At 36.1% G+C, this 17,902-nt stretch overlaps 1 protein-coding gene across 1 annotated transcript in view; it reads right to left on the bottom strand.

Annotated features, from left to right (window-relative positions):
* Positions 1-424: 424 nt before the first annotated feature.
* The window catches only part of GLRA2 (glycine receptor alpha 2), a 105,163-nt gene continuing 87,685 nt past the window's right edge, over positions 425-17,902 (bottom strand). Inside the window, exons 5-8 of the mRNA XM_032757975.2 lie at positions 12,611-12,693; positions 9,747-9,884; positions 7,818-8,032; positions 425-565 (exon numbers count right to left, since the gene is read on the bottom strand). Of these exons, the coding sequence (XP_032613866.1) occupies positions 425-565; positions 7,818-8,032; positions 9,747-9,884; positions 12,611-12,693 (577 nt within the window). The remainder of the gene's footprint in view (positions 566-7,817; positions 8,033-9,746; positions 9,885-12,610; positions 12,694-17,902) is intronic.

The following is a 17,902-nucleotide window of genomic DNA, read 5'->3' as shown; positions in this document are numbered from 1 at the left end:
GCTCTCTCCCCAGAGAATTCTCACACATCATCTCGTTGCATGTTTTTTTCACACACTCACTACATCAACGACTCTTCAATTTGCTGTGGCTTAGGAAATGTCAGGAGGGAAAGTTTATGGAGTCTCCTACATATGCAGACATCTGGCTAAAGCAAGCAGGCCTGCAGATCAATTTGCTTGGCTTTCTTACTTTTTAATCTTTATCCAAGAACTTCATAAGATCCTGATTATGTACAAAAGATAATTGTTTCCAACTTCTTTCAGAAATACTGGGAAAGTCATTTAAATTAGCTGGGGATATACCTGATTCAAGGAGCAATTATCTTTATTTTTTAGAGCTAAAACAGATATCCAAACAAATCTTTAAAAACTCCTACAGGTATCAGTCTTACTGTCTTCGTAGTTCTCTTACTGCAGTCTCTAGTTAGAAGCATTCTGGTAGGGGGAATAAAGCAAGACCAAATGTGGCAAAACTACGTATGGCCTCTTTCATTTTAAATTCCAAGTATGTCCTGGGTTCGTCAGCTGCTTGAAATGGTCCAGCTGGTCTTAGTTGACCAGATGGCTGAAAAGTAAGGAGAAATTTCCTTATATAGGAAATAGGCCATCCCAGTTAATAATGGCGAAAGACAATGCCTCTGGATCCTTGCTTCAAAGAGACAGTTCTGGACCTGTCAGAGTCATCTGCACACCTAGGTCATTCTAGCTATCCCAGTGTTTGCTTTCACTTCTATAGTCTCTGGGCTTCAGCCACAAATGAGGACTCAAGACACACTTAGGAGTCGCTATGAATCATCTAGCTATGATAACAAACATGGAGTAAAGGAAAACAATCGTTTAATCTTATTTTGCCATGTGCAAAGCCTGCCTGATGTCTCAGTCTTCCATCTTCCATTCAATTCATCCTCATACTTCTCTGAGGGTGGGGAAGACAACATGCAGCCTTTAGTCTGCCACTAGAGGCTTTATGCTCTAAACAGTTAAAAGAAGTATTGCCAGCACAATAGCTTCTTGGGGGTTGGCAGAGATGTATGTTTAAAAACCAATTTTATAGCTTCAAAAGGGAAGATACCGATGAAACACATAGCATGCTGGTATTTGATATTCCTGTATTTAGAGAAGAGATTGAACTTCTGAAAAACAAAAAATCAAGAACAAAAACACAAAAAGTATTGGTTGGCAGGAAGATAGGAAATTAACTTGGAATCAATAAACACAAGTTTCTTACTTGAAACGTGTTTAAAATGTGTGAAGCATGTTTGAAATGTGCCCAGATTTTCTTCTAGAAAGCCTTATTTTAAAAGTGTAGCCAAAATATTATGAGTAGAAGGTCCTCATTGCCTGGAATGCCCTTTACCTCCTCCTACTTCACCTACTTAATATGCCTCGTAGATTCAGCTCAGGCTCCCTCCTTCAGGACGTTTTCCTAGGTCTGCTCCTGTTCCCTCTACTTCCTTTGCTCCCTCCCCCTCTCTTCTCTCCCTTCTTCACCCACCCATTCCTCCCCCCTCCACTTAATAGGTTAGACATCCTACTTCATATATCTTTTTATCCTACATTGTTAAATAATCACCATTCCAAATGCCTATCTCTGGCCTAGCAGATTACAAGCCCCTGAGGGTAGGGGCTGTGTTTTATCTTTGACCCCTAGAAGAATGCATGGCACAGATAAAACATTCAATAAGTGTTAGTTGAATAAATAAATGGATGGATGAATCATCAATTGAATTATAATGGGAATACCCCTTGATTACAAGTATTTTCAACACTGTTCATTTATTCACTGATTTACTCTTTACTGAGCACCTACTGTGAACCAGGTGTTGTGCTGAGGGGTGGGTACACGAACATTTCCAAGAGCAGTGAAGTCCTTGCCCTCACAGGGATAAAAGTCTAAAATTAAGAGTGTATATTTATATGTGTAACAGTGTGGGAACAGGATATTCTTATTGCCTCAGCATTTTTACTAAAGCCTTACACTAAAGGGAGACACTGCACATATACATGCCAGATACAGTACTTTCTAGAAGACAGAAAATGCTGTCTAGAGACTCTTATACTCAACACCCTGTATTATTACAGAAAACCAGACATTTGAAAACATTAATTGAAGTAATGGAATTTGTGGATGTTGACAGTGCTGTGGCATTCTCCCTGTTCTCCTAAAGATGGGTAGAAGGTGGTTTATACCCACCCCTGTAAGAGAAGAGACTGTTATCTCTTCCATATGCCATATATTTGGTAAGCTGCTGAAATTCTAACAAGTTGCCCCTGGATCAGAGTTCTTAAGAGAATCTCTCATCTGTCTTTAGTATTTGGGTTTTATATGAAAATGTGAACACCAATATCTTTCTTACCTGAATGAATTTTGAAGGCAGTAGGTTAGCTGGAATACCCATGATAGTAGGGTGAAAGCAGAAAGATTAGCAGTTGGTTAAGTTGCATTTCTATCATTTAGCAAGGCAATAATGTACAAGTTCTTAGTGAGCCTAATAAATGGTGTGGAAGATAGCCAAATGTGAGTCATCTGGAAAACACATCAACCAGGAGGGCTATCTTATTGAGGAAGGGGACCTGAGGAGTAAGTTGTATGGGATATGCTGCCAGGAGGTGATAGCTAAGAGGAGATGATAAGACATCACCCAGAGAGTACATTATTCATCTGGAAATGGTGTAGTATGTGGGATGCCCTGGGAACTCCAAAGAACTCAAGTTCACCTCACAAGAAATCCAGCATTTGGGGGCTTGCCATTAGAGAAGGTACTAATAGTATACCACAGCGTCGGTCACATGCGATTTTCCTCCATCTTTCCCATTACTCTCAGCCCTCAACAATGGTGAAGTCAGCAACATGAGTGAGGAAAAAAGTTGGAGATACAGGGGAGGAACTGTGAAGGAACAGACAATGTGCTCCACATCGCTGTACATTTCCAAGGCACAAGTCAGGCCTGAGCATGTGGCAAGGGAAGAAAAGAGCATTGAATTGTACATGAGACTGAAGTTTTGTTTCAGACTAGATAATTTTTTAAAAGTCTGATAATAGATTATCCTAAAGTATCTGTTTGTCACTGATACTTTAGCTATTAAATTGAAAAATACGCATTTGTACATTCCAGGTCTAATAGCATAGCATACAGTACTGAGAATCTATAGAATCCTCCAGGGGCAGAGAAGACATAGCCAAGTGAGGGTATTTAATGGCAGCGAGTGGGGAAAAATTGACTCATATCTTATTCAGGCCCTCTGGAACTTAACCCATTTAATCAACAATCTGTAAAAAACACACACGTGTGTACTTGTGCATACATACATAGCTGCCGCTTGGTATCCACAGGGGATTGGTTCCAGGACCTTTGCAAATACGAAAATCTGTGGATGCTCAAGTCCCTTATATAAAATGGAGTAATATTTGCATATAACCTATGCACATCCTCCCATATACTTTAAATCATCTCTACATTACTTATAATACCCAATACAATGCAAATATTGCATAGTTGTTATTCTGTATTGGTTATTTTAGTTGTATTATTTTTATTGTTGTTTTGCTTTTTTTGTTTTTTTAAAATATTTTTGATCCATGGTTTGTTGAATCTGCAGATGCAGAACCTGCAGATATGGAGGACTAATTGTATAATGTACACACATACATATGACAAACTTTGGTTAATCTCATTGACAGTACAACTATAAGTGAATAGTGAGCCATCCAAAGAACAGGACATCTTCTATTCATAAGGCCCTTTATGCATTTTCTAATATAACCTCTCATGCCAAGGAGCGGTCTTTTCTACTACATTATGGACTGGGAACAGTAACAATAAAAATAACCAGAATGAGATGAATACCGACGATGTAGAAAAACTGGGCTAAACAATTTATATAAGTACTGCTTCATCTCATCCTCATTTAATTTTTTTAAGGGGTAGATAATAATGTTCTCATTTTAGAAATGATGAAACAAACTTAGAGAGGCTGAGTGAAGTAAAGGATCTAAGATTTAGATCAAGGCCTATGTTTCAAAATATGTCTTTGTTCATTTTTTTAAATTATTATAATAAGTTCTAGGTTACCTGTGCAGAACGTGCAGTTGTGTTACATAGATATACACGTGCCATGGTGGTTTGCTGCACCCATCAACCAATCATCTACACTAGATATTTCTCCTAATGCTATCCCTCCCCTAGCCCCCCACCCCCTGATAGGCCCCAGTGTGTGATGTTCCCCTCCCTGTGTCCATGTATTCTCATTGTTCAACCCCCACTTGTGAGTGAGAACATGCAGTGTTTGGTTTTCTGTTCTTGTGTTAGTTTGCTGAGAATGATGGTTTCCAGCTTCATCCATATCCCTCCAAAGGGTATGAACTCATCATTTTTATGGCTGCATAGTATTCCATGGTGTATATGTGCCACATTTTCTTAATCCAGTCTATCATTGATGGACATTTGGGTTGGTTCCAAGTCTTTGCTATGGTGAATAGTGCCGCAATAAACATACCTGTGCATGTGTCTTTGTCGTAGAATGATTTATAATCCTTTGGTTATATGCCCAGTAATGGGTTCGCTGGGTCAAATAGTATTTCCAGTTCTAGATCCTTGAGGAATTGTCACACTGTCTTCCACAATGGTTGAACTAATTTACACTCCCACCAACAGTGTAAAGCATTCTGATTTTTCCACAACCTCTCCAGCATCTGTTGTTTCCTGACTTTTTAATGATCGCCATTCTAACTGGCATGAGATGGTATCTCATTGTGGTTTTGATTTGCATTTCTCTAATGACCAGTGATGATGAGCATTTTTTCATATGTCTGTTGGTTGCATAAATCTCTTCTTTTGAGAAGTGTCTGTTCTGTCCTTTGCCCATTTTTTGATGGGGTTGTTTTTTTTCTTGTAAATTTGTTCATATATTCTTAACTTCCCAAAGTCTGCTTGAGAATTTTTGGAAAGGGAGACATACTCTAGAGAAATTCCAGTCCTTTATAGTACATGTAATATTATTATGAGATTCTTCTGTACATTAATACTCAAATACTTTTCTGTGTAACTTTCACCCACGGATTCTGCTTCAAGTCTAATCTACTAGGTTGGTACAAAAGTAATTGCGATATTTGCCATTACTGTTAATGACAAAAGCCACAATTACTTTTGGACCAACCTAATAGCTTCAACATGGCCTCACATGGGAGAACATGGCTCATCATTAATTTATCCATTCAGTGAGAATTTATTGGTCATCTAGTCTAAGCCACATACTGTTCTAGGTGTTGAAGTTAACAGAATGAACAAGACAAAGTTCTTGCCTGCATAGAACATATATCCCATCAAATATCTTCTCATAGATCTTCCCTCATTCACTCTAAACATGCTCAGTCCCTTCTTTTTTCTCACTGAAAGTTTTTAAAAATTAAAAACTATATATATGTTATCTAAAACACAGTGGGCTACAAACACTCTTATGCAAATGTATTTATAATTATCATACTTACAAAAGCAAAAAAGAAAACTCTAAGTATCTAAGATGGTGTAAAAGTTTGATCTCAGTTTTCTGTGTGTGCATGTGAGTGGGCTTGCTCATAAATGCACATGGAAAAAAGACTGAAAGAAAATACACCAAAGTCTTAACAACAGTTATTTAATGGTTGGTTAACATTAATCATGTTTTCTATGCTTTCTATCTTTTCTATAACAAACATCTTACTTTTAAAGTGTAATGTGCATGTGTACTCTGTACAGGGCATTGAAGGAAGCCCTGAAGTAAATGTACAATCACCACAGTGGAGCATCTGGTCAGGGATTGCAGTGTTTATAAATTAAAATGAGTATTTATATGCATGTACATGTATAAGTAACTGTATGACCAATTCTTTATTTTCCATGACTCACTTTTTATCCCATGTTTGTTTCACACCATCATCTACATAAGTTACATTTCCTCATAGTCAGTTGAAAGCCAACCATGTTTAATAACAGCATAAGAAAAGTACACGGAGAAAGATAAACCTAATGGTGGCAAAAGGATAACCACCATGAGTTCAGAGCCAAGTGTAAAATGATTTTTGATTATATTCTCTTTTGGTTTATCTGACTTCCTGATTGCCTCTACATACAAAGATCACTGATCAGTGAACATTTATTTAGCAATAGTTTTGACCATTGATACAGAATCATAACAGCTTTATAAAATGAATAACAAATTTATAAAAACTCAAACTCCCATTTTGAAGATAAATGACTACTCTTTTCATAGCAATGAGCAGTTGGAGGCTAAATGTCTTATATTTTGACATTATATGCTTACAATTTGTCACCAGTACTTTAGCTGTCTATTAAATTGTAAAATATACGTTTTTACATCCTGAGGTTTAATGCCATGGCATGCAGTGATGGCAATAGTTAATAACTGATAAGAAATAAGCAAATGAACCTGTTTGGGAGGGGCACAGAGTGGATTAAAAGTGCTATTAGGTAAAATTGATTTTTGATTATACAGGTTAAAAAAGCTGTTAGTGTTTCTGACATCTGTATTCCAATAGAAAAATAATACAGGTACATTATACTATTTGTTATTCTAGAAGATAAAAAAGTATTAGAGATACCTCTATTCCTTTCTCTATGACCATATAAAACCTAATGTTTATCTTTGGAGGCATGGGACTTAATAAGTTGTGTAAATATTTCTCCAGTATTCAGCCCACCTCTATTATAACCACAGACCTCCTCCATATGTCATCTTATCTTCTGGACATGGGAGATAATGTGGAACATGATCTAACATTTCTCATTATGTCAAATTCAGCACAACCAAACATAAACTCAAGCCAGCAAAAATGTGGAATTACATCTTCGTTATTTTCCAGAAATGCATTTTGGAGAGACTGCTCAACCAGTATGAGACAATGTACACTGAATCCTAAATTGAACTCATATTCTGGAGAATTGAAGCCAATGGCTCAGTGTACTCAGTGAAATGGGGAAGCACACAAAGGCACACTTCTGAGGTGCTAGAGCATTTCAAAAGTGGGACATTCATCATTACTTGCTTAAGCAATATTTACAAATGCAGATGGCCTGCTTTTTATAAAAATATATTACACAGCCATTTATGGATTATTATTTGAGGTGCTATAAACTGTCTATATATCCCTGATATCGATCCCACACTCCTCTGTCACCATGCCACAGTTCTAGGAATTTTCACCATTTTGGATGACTCTACTGTTCCTTCTCTAGGTAACTGTGTCACTCAAAAATAGTAGCATATCAGCCATTAAAGGAAATTAAGGCATAGCAATGTTTCATATATCAGATTGCTGTACCCTAATATTGTACATTAATTTCTTACATATATTCATTGATATGGCTCTTCTGTGATTTCCAGGAGCCTAATTCAAATTTTTATTACTATAAATGACTTCACTGAACATATGAATTGCAATAGTTTCACCAATAAATACTTGAAAATATGGCATAAATTGCATCAGTCTTACTCCAATTCTTGCAAGCTTCATGGCTCATAAACAACCGAGATCAAAAGCACTCAAGAGCTTCCTAGAGTCTCTAAGCCATGTTTCTGCCTCTACTCATTTCTCTTCCCTCTCAATACTAATTTCCCTTTCCTCTAAATGATATGATTTTGAGGGTTCCCCGTGTTCCCAGATCCCTGATTCTCTCCAACTCAGCTTTTTGTCCTCTTATTGCATTCATATCTATGACAGTGTCATAGGGTGGCCAACATTTCTGTCCTCACAGAACTCTCCAGCCCACAAGACCTTTGGGAACCTTTCATGTCATCTGTTATCAAGCAAGATTTCTTACCTTTGGCAGAGATGCCCTGGAGCCTGAACTCTGGGTGGTCATCGTTAAGACTGTGGTGATGCCCAGTGCGACCCTGGCAGGGGCTGCATCCATGTTTATCCAAAAGGAAACCCAGGACAGAATTACTATAAGCAGGCTTGGGATGTACATCTGGATCAAATAATATCCCATTTGGCGTTCCAGATGAAATTTGACCTCAATGCAGGTAAACTTTCCTAGAAGGAGGAAATGATCATTTAAAGTCCAGTCTGAATTTATAGTTCCAATTCCATTATCCCACGTTGTTAAAAAAAGAAAAAAAGACTACTGCAGATGGATTTGGAAGATTGCACAAAATGTTCACCCTACGTAACCAATTCAACTCTTCTCCAACTGAACCAGTAATAGAAATAATTACTGTGGAATAATAGTGATAATAATAGTGTGAGAATGTGTGATCTAAAGAGTCACTGGACCAAAACCATAAGGCATATTTAATTTTTAAAATCTGTGCTTGCTGCAGCTTGTTTTAGACAGAGCTTCAGAATTTACAAGACTGACAGAAAATGACCAGTGGAAATAAAATATTCAAATTTTGTGGGGTTACAATATGTAATATATAGTATATTATATATTAATAGCGTATACTATATAGCATATAATATGTAACACATGACATACACTGTGTAATAGTTGAAGCCATTTCCTCCAAAGTACTACAGTTTACATAAAACTACAAAGTATTTAAAGAACTGCGTATTTATCATTGTGTTATTAATGGCAAGAGAAAAATGTACATTTGTATGAGCCAGCGTATAATCTATTCATTGTAAAAATTTCCTAGCCTTCTGGGTAATTGCTTCAGGACATTTAGCATATGCTTAGGGACTATGTACAGTGTTTCTTTACCTGTAAAAAGGAGTTCATATAAAGGTATTAAAACTTTTAACATTTAAGAGATAGATATTCCTACCCCTTCCCACTTTTTTTCTCCTTAATTGACTTGGAGTTAGAACTCCAGAAGGTAATTTTGCTTAGTCCCTACAGATTACAAGATATGGGGTTGAATTCTTCTTGGTCAGAAAAAAAAAAAAAGCCTTGGAATCAGGTTTTGGTTACTTCATAAGTATCACTGTTGGCTGCTGGAACAAGTGTGCATAAACTGTTTTCCTCAGCAAGGGACCTAGACCAGTTACTGGACAAACCATCATGTCTTGATTGTCTCTCCATGATCAGCTTGCATGGTAATGAACACCATGGTTTTTCCTAGGAAAAACCATCAGCTTTTCTGGACAGGTAAAATCTTCCAGAAAACAACGGATGCCTATTTGTTGCTACCACCTCAAGTTTTTCCTCCACCACCTGCCCCCCAACCCCATGTGTCTGTCAGCACCACTGATAACACATGACTTTAGAGCCAGCTGAATTCTTGCCAGCTGACTTTCATCCAAACTTCTACTGCTATCCAGGACTGAAGAACACAACAGCTCTATTTCTGGGTTTACGAAGACCTGTGTTATTGTCCCTCTTTTCCACTAAGGCACTAAGGCAGTAAGACAGTGGGTGCAAATTGACCTAAGCATCCAATGGCAAGAGCGGATGCCAGAAAGGAGCCAGAAGTCATGTTTTCTGCACCACTAATGAGGTTTTCTACACCTTTCCTCAGACTCATTTGACAAAAGATGGTCAGCTAGGGAACAGCAAAAGATCCTAAATCCTCTCTCCTTCTCTCTATGTTCTGGAGAAATTACCTCTTGTGTTTGCTGACCTATTCCAGAGAGTATAGGAATCTTATCTGTTGAGGGAGTTTTGAGCCAAATCAGGTCCTTGCCACATAGGTCTATTTGCCTGGTAAATATGCAGCAATTAAAGTAATGAGATATATACTCCATACTGCAAATGGAGCTCACTTGTGTTTAACAGCTGAAAAAAAAAAAAAAAAAAACTTACCAGTGTTGTAGTGCTTTGTACAGTAGCCAAGTTCCTTCTCTTCTTTCAAAATAAACTGGGGCAGGGTCAATCCTTCAGCAACTTGCACTGGACCATCACTTAACCACTCAAATATCAGGTCATTCATCGTGTACCCAACTGAGGTAAAGAAATCATAGTGAAAATTGAATATGGCTTTCCAAGAAAGCTTGAAAGTCTACCCATGTAAAGAAACAAACAAGGAAACCGTTTAAAGTAGACATATGCTCAGTCAATTCAACAGCATTCTTAATAAAAGAGCTGCAATCATCACTACAACTCTGTGTCACTGGAGCCAAAGAAATTTAAGACAGAAAGCTACTTATGGATGGATTTTTTTTCTGTGTAATGAAAGAATGGCATCTAAAAAGTCTATTGATTTCTGCCTTTTTATTCACTAACTCTTTCTGAAGAACAAACAAGTAAACAAACATAAAAATCCTTTGAAGATTGTCTTTACTTGCAAGAGCTGAGGCTTTGGCAATCCAATAAGACAATCCAGTCCACAGTGCCAGTCTTAGTACTTTAAATGAAAGCCATTCTTTTTTTTAATGAGAATGAATTAATCACGGGCCTGCCTAAAACATTCCCATTACAGACTTGGCCCTCCTCCTAGGGTCTATTAGCTTTGCATTCAGAAAGCTTATGTTAAAGTCCTTCTACTTTAGCAAATGGGGAAGACTATTGGCAGGTAATCTAAGAGGAAATTGTGGAATATGCAAATTAAGAATATTCATTTGTGCTAGTGTCTTGCTAAATGGGCCCACTCATCACAATTATTAATATGAAGTAAAACAGATTACCTAGTATGAAAGATCATATTTTTATATGACTTGAACCATCCAAAGTAAGATTGTTATCAGTTTGGTAATCCAAAGTTAGCTCTTAGTCTCCAAGCTCCTGCTAGCTAGGTCATCATCTGTCAATTATTTCTGGATCTTTCTCTACCCTAGAAATGAAGCCTACTCTTCTTTCATGCACCATTTCCCTACCTTTTCCCTTTGTTTGTAATATTTGAACTTTTCAAATAAGAGTGATGAGGACAGAGGATATTATGTGAGGTCTTGGCTGGCCAAAATCCTCAGCATGTTTTTTTTTTTTTTTTAAGTTCATGGATTCTTATTCTTATTTACTGCAAGATAGTGACTCACCAAAGCTACCCAGAAATCAATAGCAAGTTTAATTGTAATCTACTTTCCTGTTTCTTTGGACTACCTTTTCAACATAAAGCCAAAAAAAAAAAAAAAAATAAGAACATGGAAAGCAAGGAGATACAAAGAGGCCCTATACAAGTATTCGTGGTCCACAAAGAGAATGGCAAACCATATCTGTATGAGTACACCTTGGAAACCTCCAGCAAATACTACTCTAAGCTCACAAAATACCCCACGTTCTTGTCTGGTGAGCTTCTCGTTGGCCACCATAATAAAAGTTCTTGTCAGTCACCCTGAAGCCCCAGCATGGGGAAGACAGCAGAGGTAAAAAGGTGGGGATGAAGAAAGTAATAGTGGGATAGAAAAGGAAAAAAATAATAATTCCCACCCTTCACATCCAAAGTTAGTGGTAAACATGATGTTTCTTTGATTTCATTATTCATGCCAGGACTGAGCTTATTTACTAATTCAAATTTTCTAAGCCTTGGATGAGCACCAGTTGACAGCTATGGCTACTGTTTCACAGAAAAAATAAAAGTGTTGGGTTGAGTCAGGGGAGATTTTGGAGCAGTAGAGAAAACAGAAAGAAGGAATCATGTAAGAAAATGTTTTTCTCAGCTTTTTTCTCAAGAGAAGGAGTGATAAGGAAAAAAATGAATACATAAGGCCTATTTTAAATCAGAAATTTTCATTTTATCTATGACAACTTCTTAAAATAAAGAGGTTTCATCATTTTGTTTATTTCTCTGGGATGTTTCAAGGGAAATCCATAGTGATTTTAAATGATCAGAATGAAACCAACCCTGTCACTACCTCTTTTTAAATAATAGATAAGTCGTTTTACACATATTATTTTTCTAAACCAAGAAGTTAAAAGTATTTCCTTGCCCATGCCTCATTAAATCTCCTAACGTCCATGTAGGTCAGTGGCACTTATTATTCTCTGCATTTTACAAACAGAGAAACTGGTAGACCAAGCCAGAAGGAAATTCATGTCTCTTAACTGAAAATTCTGTTACCTTGGAGGCATCAGCAACTTATGGTGACACATGTCAAAGATTTTAGTGGCATCAGGGTTAGGTCATAAAGGGGACAAAGTACATGGCCTTTTTCTACTTGCTTCACCATGCTTTTGTGTATCCACTGCTTATCTAAGAGAAATGCCTCTTATTCTATCTTATTCCATCTCATCTCATGCCCCTCATTCTTACATCCTCCTCTGGCCAAAGTCCTTATGTCTTGTTCTCAAAGCAATTATCCCTTCCTGCCAGAATTCCTTTTGGGGTGATGGTCTATATGGGCATAAGATGGAAAGAAATTCAATTTTCTGATTAAAGAGTGATTCACTATAAAGATTTAATGACTAATAATTTTAATTTTCTCAGGAGACATTTTCATTTCAATGAAAAGCTTACTAAATCATGCTATTTTTTGGGCGGGGGGAGAAAGGCAAGTTATGTGGCATTTTACTTTGAAAGGTTGTCTATGCTGTATTGATAATGAGATTTTGTATGACACACACACACACACACACACACACACACACTTTGGTTTGTCTTTCCATTAGGATGTTGGGGGTTGGTCAGTATATAGGGAATGAGTCGTAAGGGTCCTTTCTCTTTAATTACATGCTAAAAGAACCAGGTCATTGGTTAAAACAAGCAGCGAGTCATTTCAACAGTGGTAACTTACAACTCTCCAGCTGCATTGTACAGGTCTGGACATCCATCGGAAAGTTCTTCAAGTCCATGGGACAGGATAAGGTCAAGGTGAGTCTTAGCAAACAAACAAAAAAAAATTTAAAACCATTTTTAAATCTATGAAGTCCAATTGTTGAGAAACAAACAAAATACACTTGGCATTAAGCAAAGTGATATTGATTCAAATAATGAAATCTAAGCTCCAACTCAGGGCAGTGCTTTTTGTTTTTAAAATGAAGAACAGTGATTGATAAATTTTTTAAATATTGTAGTATTTCACCATAACCTCTTACTCTCTATTTTTCATCTTCCAGCCTCTGATTCTCCCTCCTTCCCCAAAAATGGTGCTGTTCTCAGCTTTGTACTAGAATAAACAAGACCACTGAGATATAACATAACAAGAATAGGCTCTTACCCATACCAGTGTCCAAAAGATATAAAGTTTATACTATTTTAGAATTATACCTTGGACTTTGCTTCAAGGACAGAAATGATGTAATAAGTATAACTGATCATGTTAAGTGCTAGTTCTTCTTACATCAAATGGGCAAATGCTTAACTCCACAGTCTTCTCATTTACTACATGGATGGGTTAACAATATATTGTAGCATTTATTCTAGAATTTTGATAATTTTGGAGCAAGTAGTTCTTGAGCTAGAAAAACCCATTTAAAGATCATGGTTTATTTCATTAAGTCCCACATATTTATCTTTGTTTTTATTGCATTTGTTTTTGGGTTCTTGGTCATGAAATCCTTGCCTAAGCCAATGTCTAGAAGGGTTTTTCCAATGTTATCTTCTAGAATTTTTATAGTTTTAGGTCTTAGATTTAAGTCCTTGATCCATCTTGAATTGATTTTTGTATAAGGTGAGAGATGAGGATCCAGTTTCATTCTCCTACATGTGGCTTGCCAATTATCCCAGCACCATTTGTTGAATAGGGTGTCGTTCCCCTACTTTTTTTTGTTGTTGTTGTTTGTTTTGCATGGCAAAAGGAACAGTCAGCAGAGTAAACAGACAACCCACAGAGTGGGAGAAAATCTTCACAATCTACACATCTGACAAAGGACTAATATCCAGAATCTACAATAAACTCAAACAAATTGGCAAGAAAAAAACAAACAATCCCATCAAAAAGTGGGCTATGGATATGAATAGACAATTCTCAAAAGAAGATATACAAATGGCCAAAAAAGATATGAAAAAATGCTCAACATCACTAATGATCAGGGTAATGCAAATCAAAACCACAATGCGATACCACCTTACTCCTGCAATAATGACCATAATCAAAAAAGTAAAAAAAAAATAGATGTTGGCATGGATGTGGTGAAAAGGGAACCTTTCTACAGGGAATGTAAACTAGTACAACTACTATGGAAAACAATGTGGAGATCCCTTAAAGAAAGAAAAGTAGAACTATTATTTGTTCCAGCGATCCCACTACTGGATATCCACCCAGAGAAAAAGAAGTTATTATATGAAAAAGATACTTGCACACACATGTTTATAGCAGTACAATTCGCAGTTGCAAAAATGTGGAACCAACCCAAATGCCCATTAATCAACAAGTGGATAAAGAAACTGTGGTACATATATATGATAGAATACTACTCAGCCATAAAAAGGAGTGAATTAATGGCATTCACAGCAACCTGGATGGGATTGGAGACCATTATTCTAAGTGAGGTAACTCAGGAATGGAAAACCAAATATCATATGTTCTCACTCATAAGTGGGAGCTAAGCTATGAGGATGCAAAGGCATAAGAATGACACAATGGACTTTGGGGACTCAAGGGGAAAGGGTGGGAAGGAGGTGAGGGATAAAAGATTACAAATTGGGTTCAGTGTATACTGCTCGGGTGCTGGGTGCACAAAAATCTCACAAATCACCACTAAAGAACTTAAGTCATGTAACCAAATGCCACCTTTTCCCCAAAAACCTATGGAAATAAAAAATTTAAAAAGAAAAAAAAAGGAAAAACAAACTACTCATTATCTTACAAAACAAACAAACAAACAATGGTTTGTACATAGTCTTCAGCTCTCTGCACCCAGTAAGGGTTACTCTGCTCCACTTTCCTCTTTCCTTAACTTTTTTGAACTCCAGTCAGCTCTGGGTGATCCTTATATCAGGATATTCGTTGAGCTACCATCTCATTTCCACCATTTCCCTTTTTAATCCTTAAGGGAATGATGCACAAGTCTTGCTCTCCCATTTTTCTATATCTCCAAGATTCAAGGAAGGAAATTAGGATTGAGAATTAGTAAATCTTGGTTCCCTTCCTAGTACTGCCTCAAACTATCTCTTCCCCCAAACAATACCTTAAACTTGCTAAACATTTGTTTTGTCATCAACCGAATGATGAGGTAGGTAAGATGATGCTTATTCTCATTTGATCCTAATACTACAATCCCTATTTTTCTAAAGTTGACTGCTTCAAATTCTGTTCATCGTATCTCAAACACCTTTTATATCCAAAGACCCCTCGAATTCTCACACTGTTGCCTAAACTCTCCTTTGCTGTCATGCTCATTCTTGCTCTGCCTTCCTGTTCCTTTATCTTTCCTTTCTCTGCTTCATTTTTACAGTCTATTCAAGTAAAAGCAAACAAAACAAAATTTAGCACATGTATTTTAAAGAAAGGAAAGGGTTGCGATTTGAAGTCAGATTAGACAAAAGAATCCACGCTGACAATCATCAAAATTATTAAAATATAATGATTGGAAAAAGAAAGATATAAAACAGTGCAATGTAAAAACATGTTTTAAATCTTGGAAATAAACACACCATTATATTAAGATTAGATATTTTGGGTTAGTGAGATGATTCATATTTTGTTTTTATTCTTTATCTTGCATTATCTGAATTGAGCAGTATAAATTATTTGAAAATGTCCATAAAAACTATTCATAACAGCTTTCCCATCTTCGTGTAATTAGCTGTGCCTTTCTTCAAACAATAACTGAAAGATAAAATTATAAAATTCCATTTTGTTCAGTAATTTTTTGCTATTACAATCATGATTATTAAAAATTTGCCACAAACCTACAGCATTTCACATTCATTGCTAAATAAATTAGCTACCTTCCGTGGGCTATTCTGAGAACCCAAACATGTCTCTAAAGGAAAAAATGTGGCTTATAGTTCTAAACAACTGACTTAAAAATAACATTTTAGGCAGGAAAAATTGTTGTCGATTATGGAGTTCATTTATAGATATAGCTATAGATATACAGATATTTAGTTTTTGTTTCCCAGCATAAAGACTTTATTTTTTTGAAAACACAATTTTGTGTAGATTAATGCCATGAACTCTTTGAAATAAGGACAGAATATAAGAACCAAAAAAAAGTAAAACAACAACAACAACAACAACAACAACAACAACAACAACAAAGCTGATACCTTATTAAGGGTGAAAAAAATTCAAAAGGATCCATGAGCTTAAAATTATTATTACCATAATGAGAATCTATTTTTTTTATTTTTCAAAGAAGAAATAAATATTTTCATCATACAAAAATATGTTCATTCATAACTTGGCTATTATGAATAGTGCTGCAAAAGGAAACAAAGCCTCAATTAGACAGAAGGAATAAATTTTTTTTCTTGGAGATATATTGCATAGCATGGTGAAAATAGTAAATAATAATGCATTGTATATTTCAGAATTGCTAAGAGAGTAAATTTCAAGTGTTCTCACCATAAAAAATAATAAGTACTTGAGGGAATGGATATGCTAATTTGCTTGATTTAATAACTCCACATTCTATTCACAAATCATAACATCACTTTGTACCCCATAAACATATACAACTATAATTTGTCAATTTACAATTCAAAAAATTAAAATTTAAATTTAAAAAATGTTCACTATATTAAAATAATTAGATGGCATGTGGATAATTGGTTTCGGTGAATCAAAACCAAAAAATCTGGAAATTTCATTATAGTTTTGAAAAGTTTAAAGAAATTAAAAATAATAATAATGAAGATGAACACAGCTTAAAAGAACATGTTCTTTTAAGAACGTCACAGAATTCAACTATATATTGGTTTGTTATTGGAAACAACCCAACTTTAATATTCCTAATCATAGGCTTGCTGAATTTGACTGTTTTGCAAAATGACCTTTTCACATTTCTTCAGGAAGCAGAGGTCTCACACACAATTATTACTGCCTTTGTGGCAGATCTAACTATCCTAGAGGGGCTCAGCATTTTGGGAGTCAAAACTATTAACAGCATGGGAGACCCCACTGAAAGAAATACCTAACAAGCATGACCCTATTCCTGAATCTTGTCTCAGCTGAGAACTCAGTGGGTTTTTTTTTCTTCTTTGTTTTTCTAATTTCCTTTCTAGATAGGTTTTGTATCGGAACCCAATGGGTGCCAATAATAAGGAGGAGAGTTAACAGCTCTGCAGTTTGTTAAATCATGAGCAAATAGAAAGATATTGTAAAGATCTAATAAGTCCCTGCCTGAGCCTCAGAGCTCATAATTTATGACATCCAGTTTACCATGCATCTAAAGGCCTAAGATCTAGGTTTTTCCCTCTACTTATTTTTTCCTTTTTCATTTTTTCTACTGAAGTATACATTAAATACAGTAAAAATACACAAATCTTAAGATACAGTGCAATTACTTTTTACATCTATATCCACCTATTTAACAAGCTTTCAGATCCAGATTTAGAGCATTCCCATCACCCTAGAATATTTCATTATGCTCCCAGACAAGAATCTACAAAAGTGCCACCCCATTTGCTATTTTAAAAGGCTATTTTATGATTTTTAAAATATGAATAAATTAGGTATTGATGGGACATATCTCAAAATAATAAGAGCTATCTATGACAAACCCACAGCCAATATCATACTGAATGGGCAAAAACTGGAAGCATTCCCTTTGAAAACTGGCACAAGACAGGGATGCCCTCTCTCACCACTCCTATTCAACATAGTGCTGGAAGTTCTCGCCAGAGCAATCAGGCAGGAGAAGGAAATAAAGTGTATTCAATTAGGAAAAGAGGAAGTCAAATTGTCCCTGTTTGCAGATGACATGATTGTATATCTAGAAAACCCCATTGTCTCAGCCCAAAATCTCCTTAAGCTGATTAGCAACTTCAGCAAAGTCTCAGGATACAAAATCATGTGCAAAAATCACAAGCATTCTTATACACCCATAACAGACAGAGAGTCAAATCATGAGTGAACTCCCATTCACAATTGCTTCAAAGAGAACAAAATACCTAGGAATCCAACTTACAAGGGATGTGA

The sequence above is a fragment of the Hylobates moloch genome, unplaced genomic scaffold (genome assembly GCF_009828535.3).
Source record: "Hylobates moloch isolate HMO894 unplaced genomic scaffold, HMol_V3 SCAFFOLD_7, whole genome shotgun sequence".
Lineage (NCBI taxonomy): Eukaryota > Metazoa > Chordata > Mammalia > Primates > Hylobatidae > Hylobates > Hylobates moloch.
Note: the sequence above shows the minus strand (reverse complement) of the source record. Positions and strands in the feature narration are given on the sequence as shown.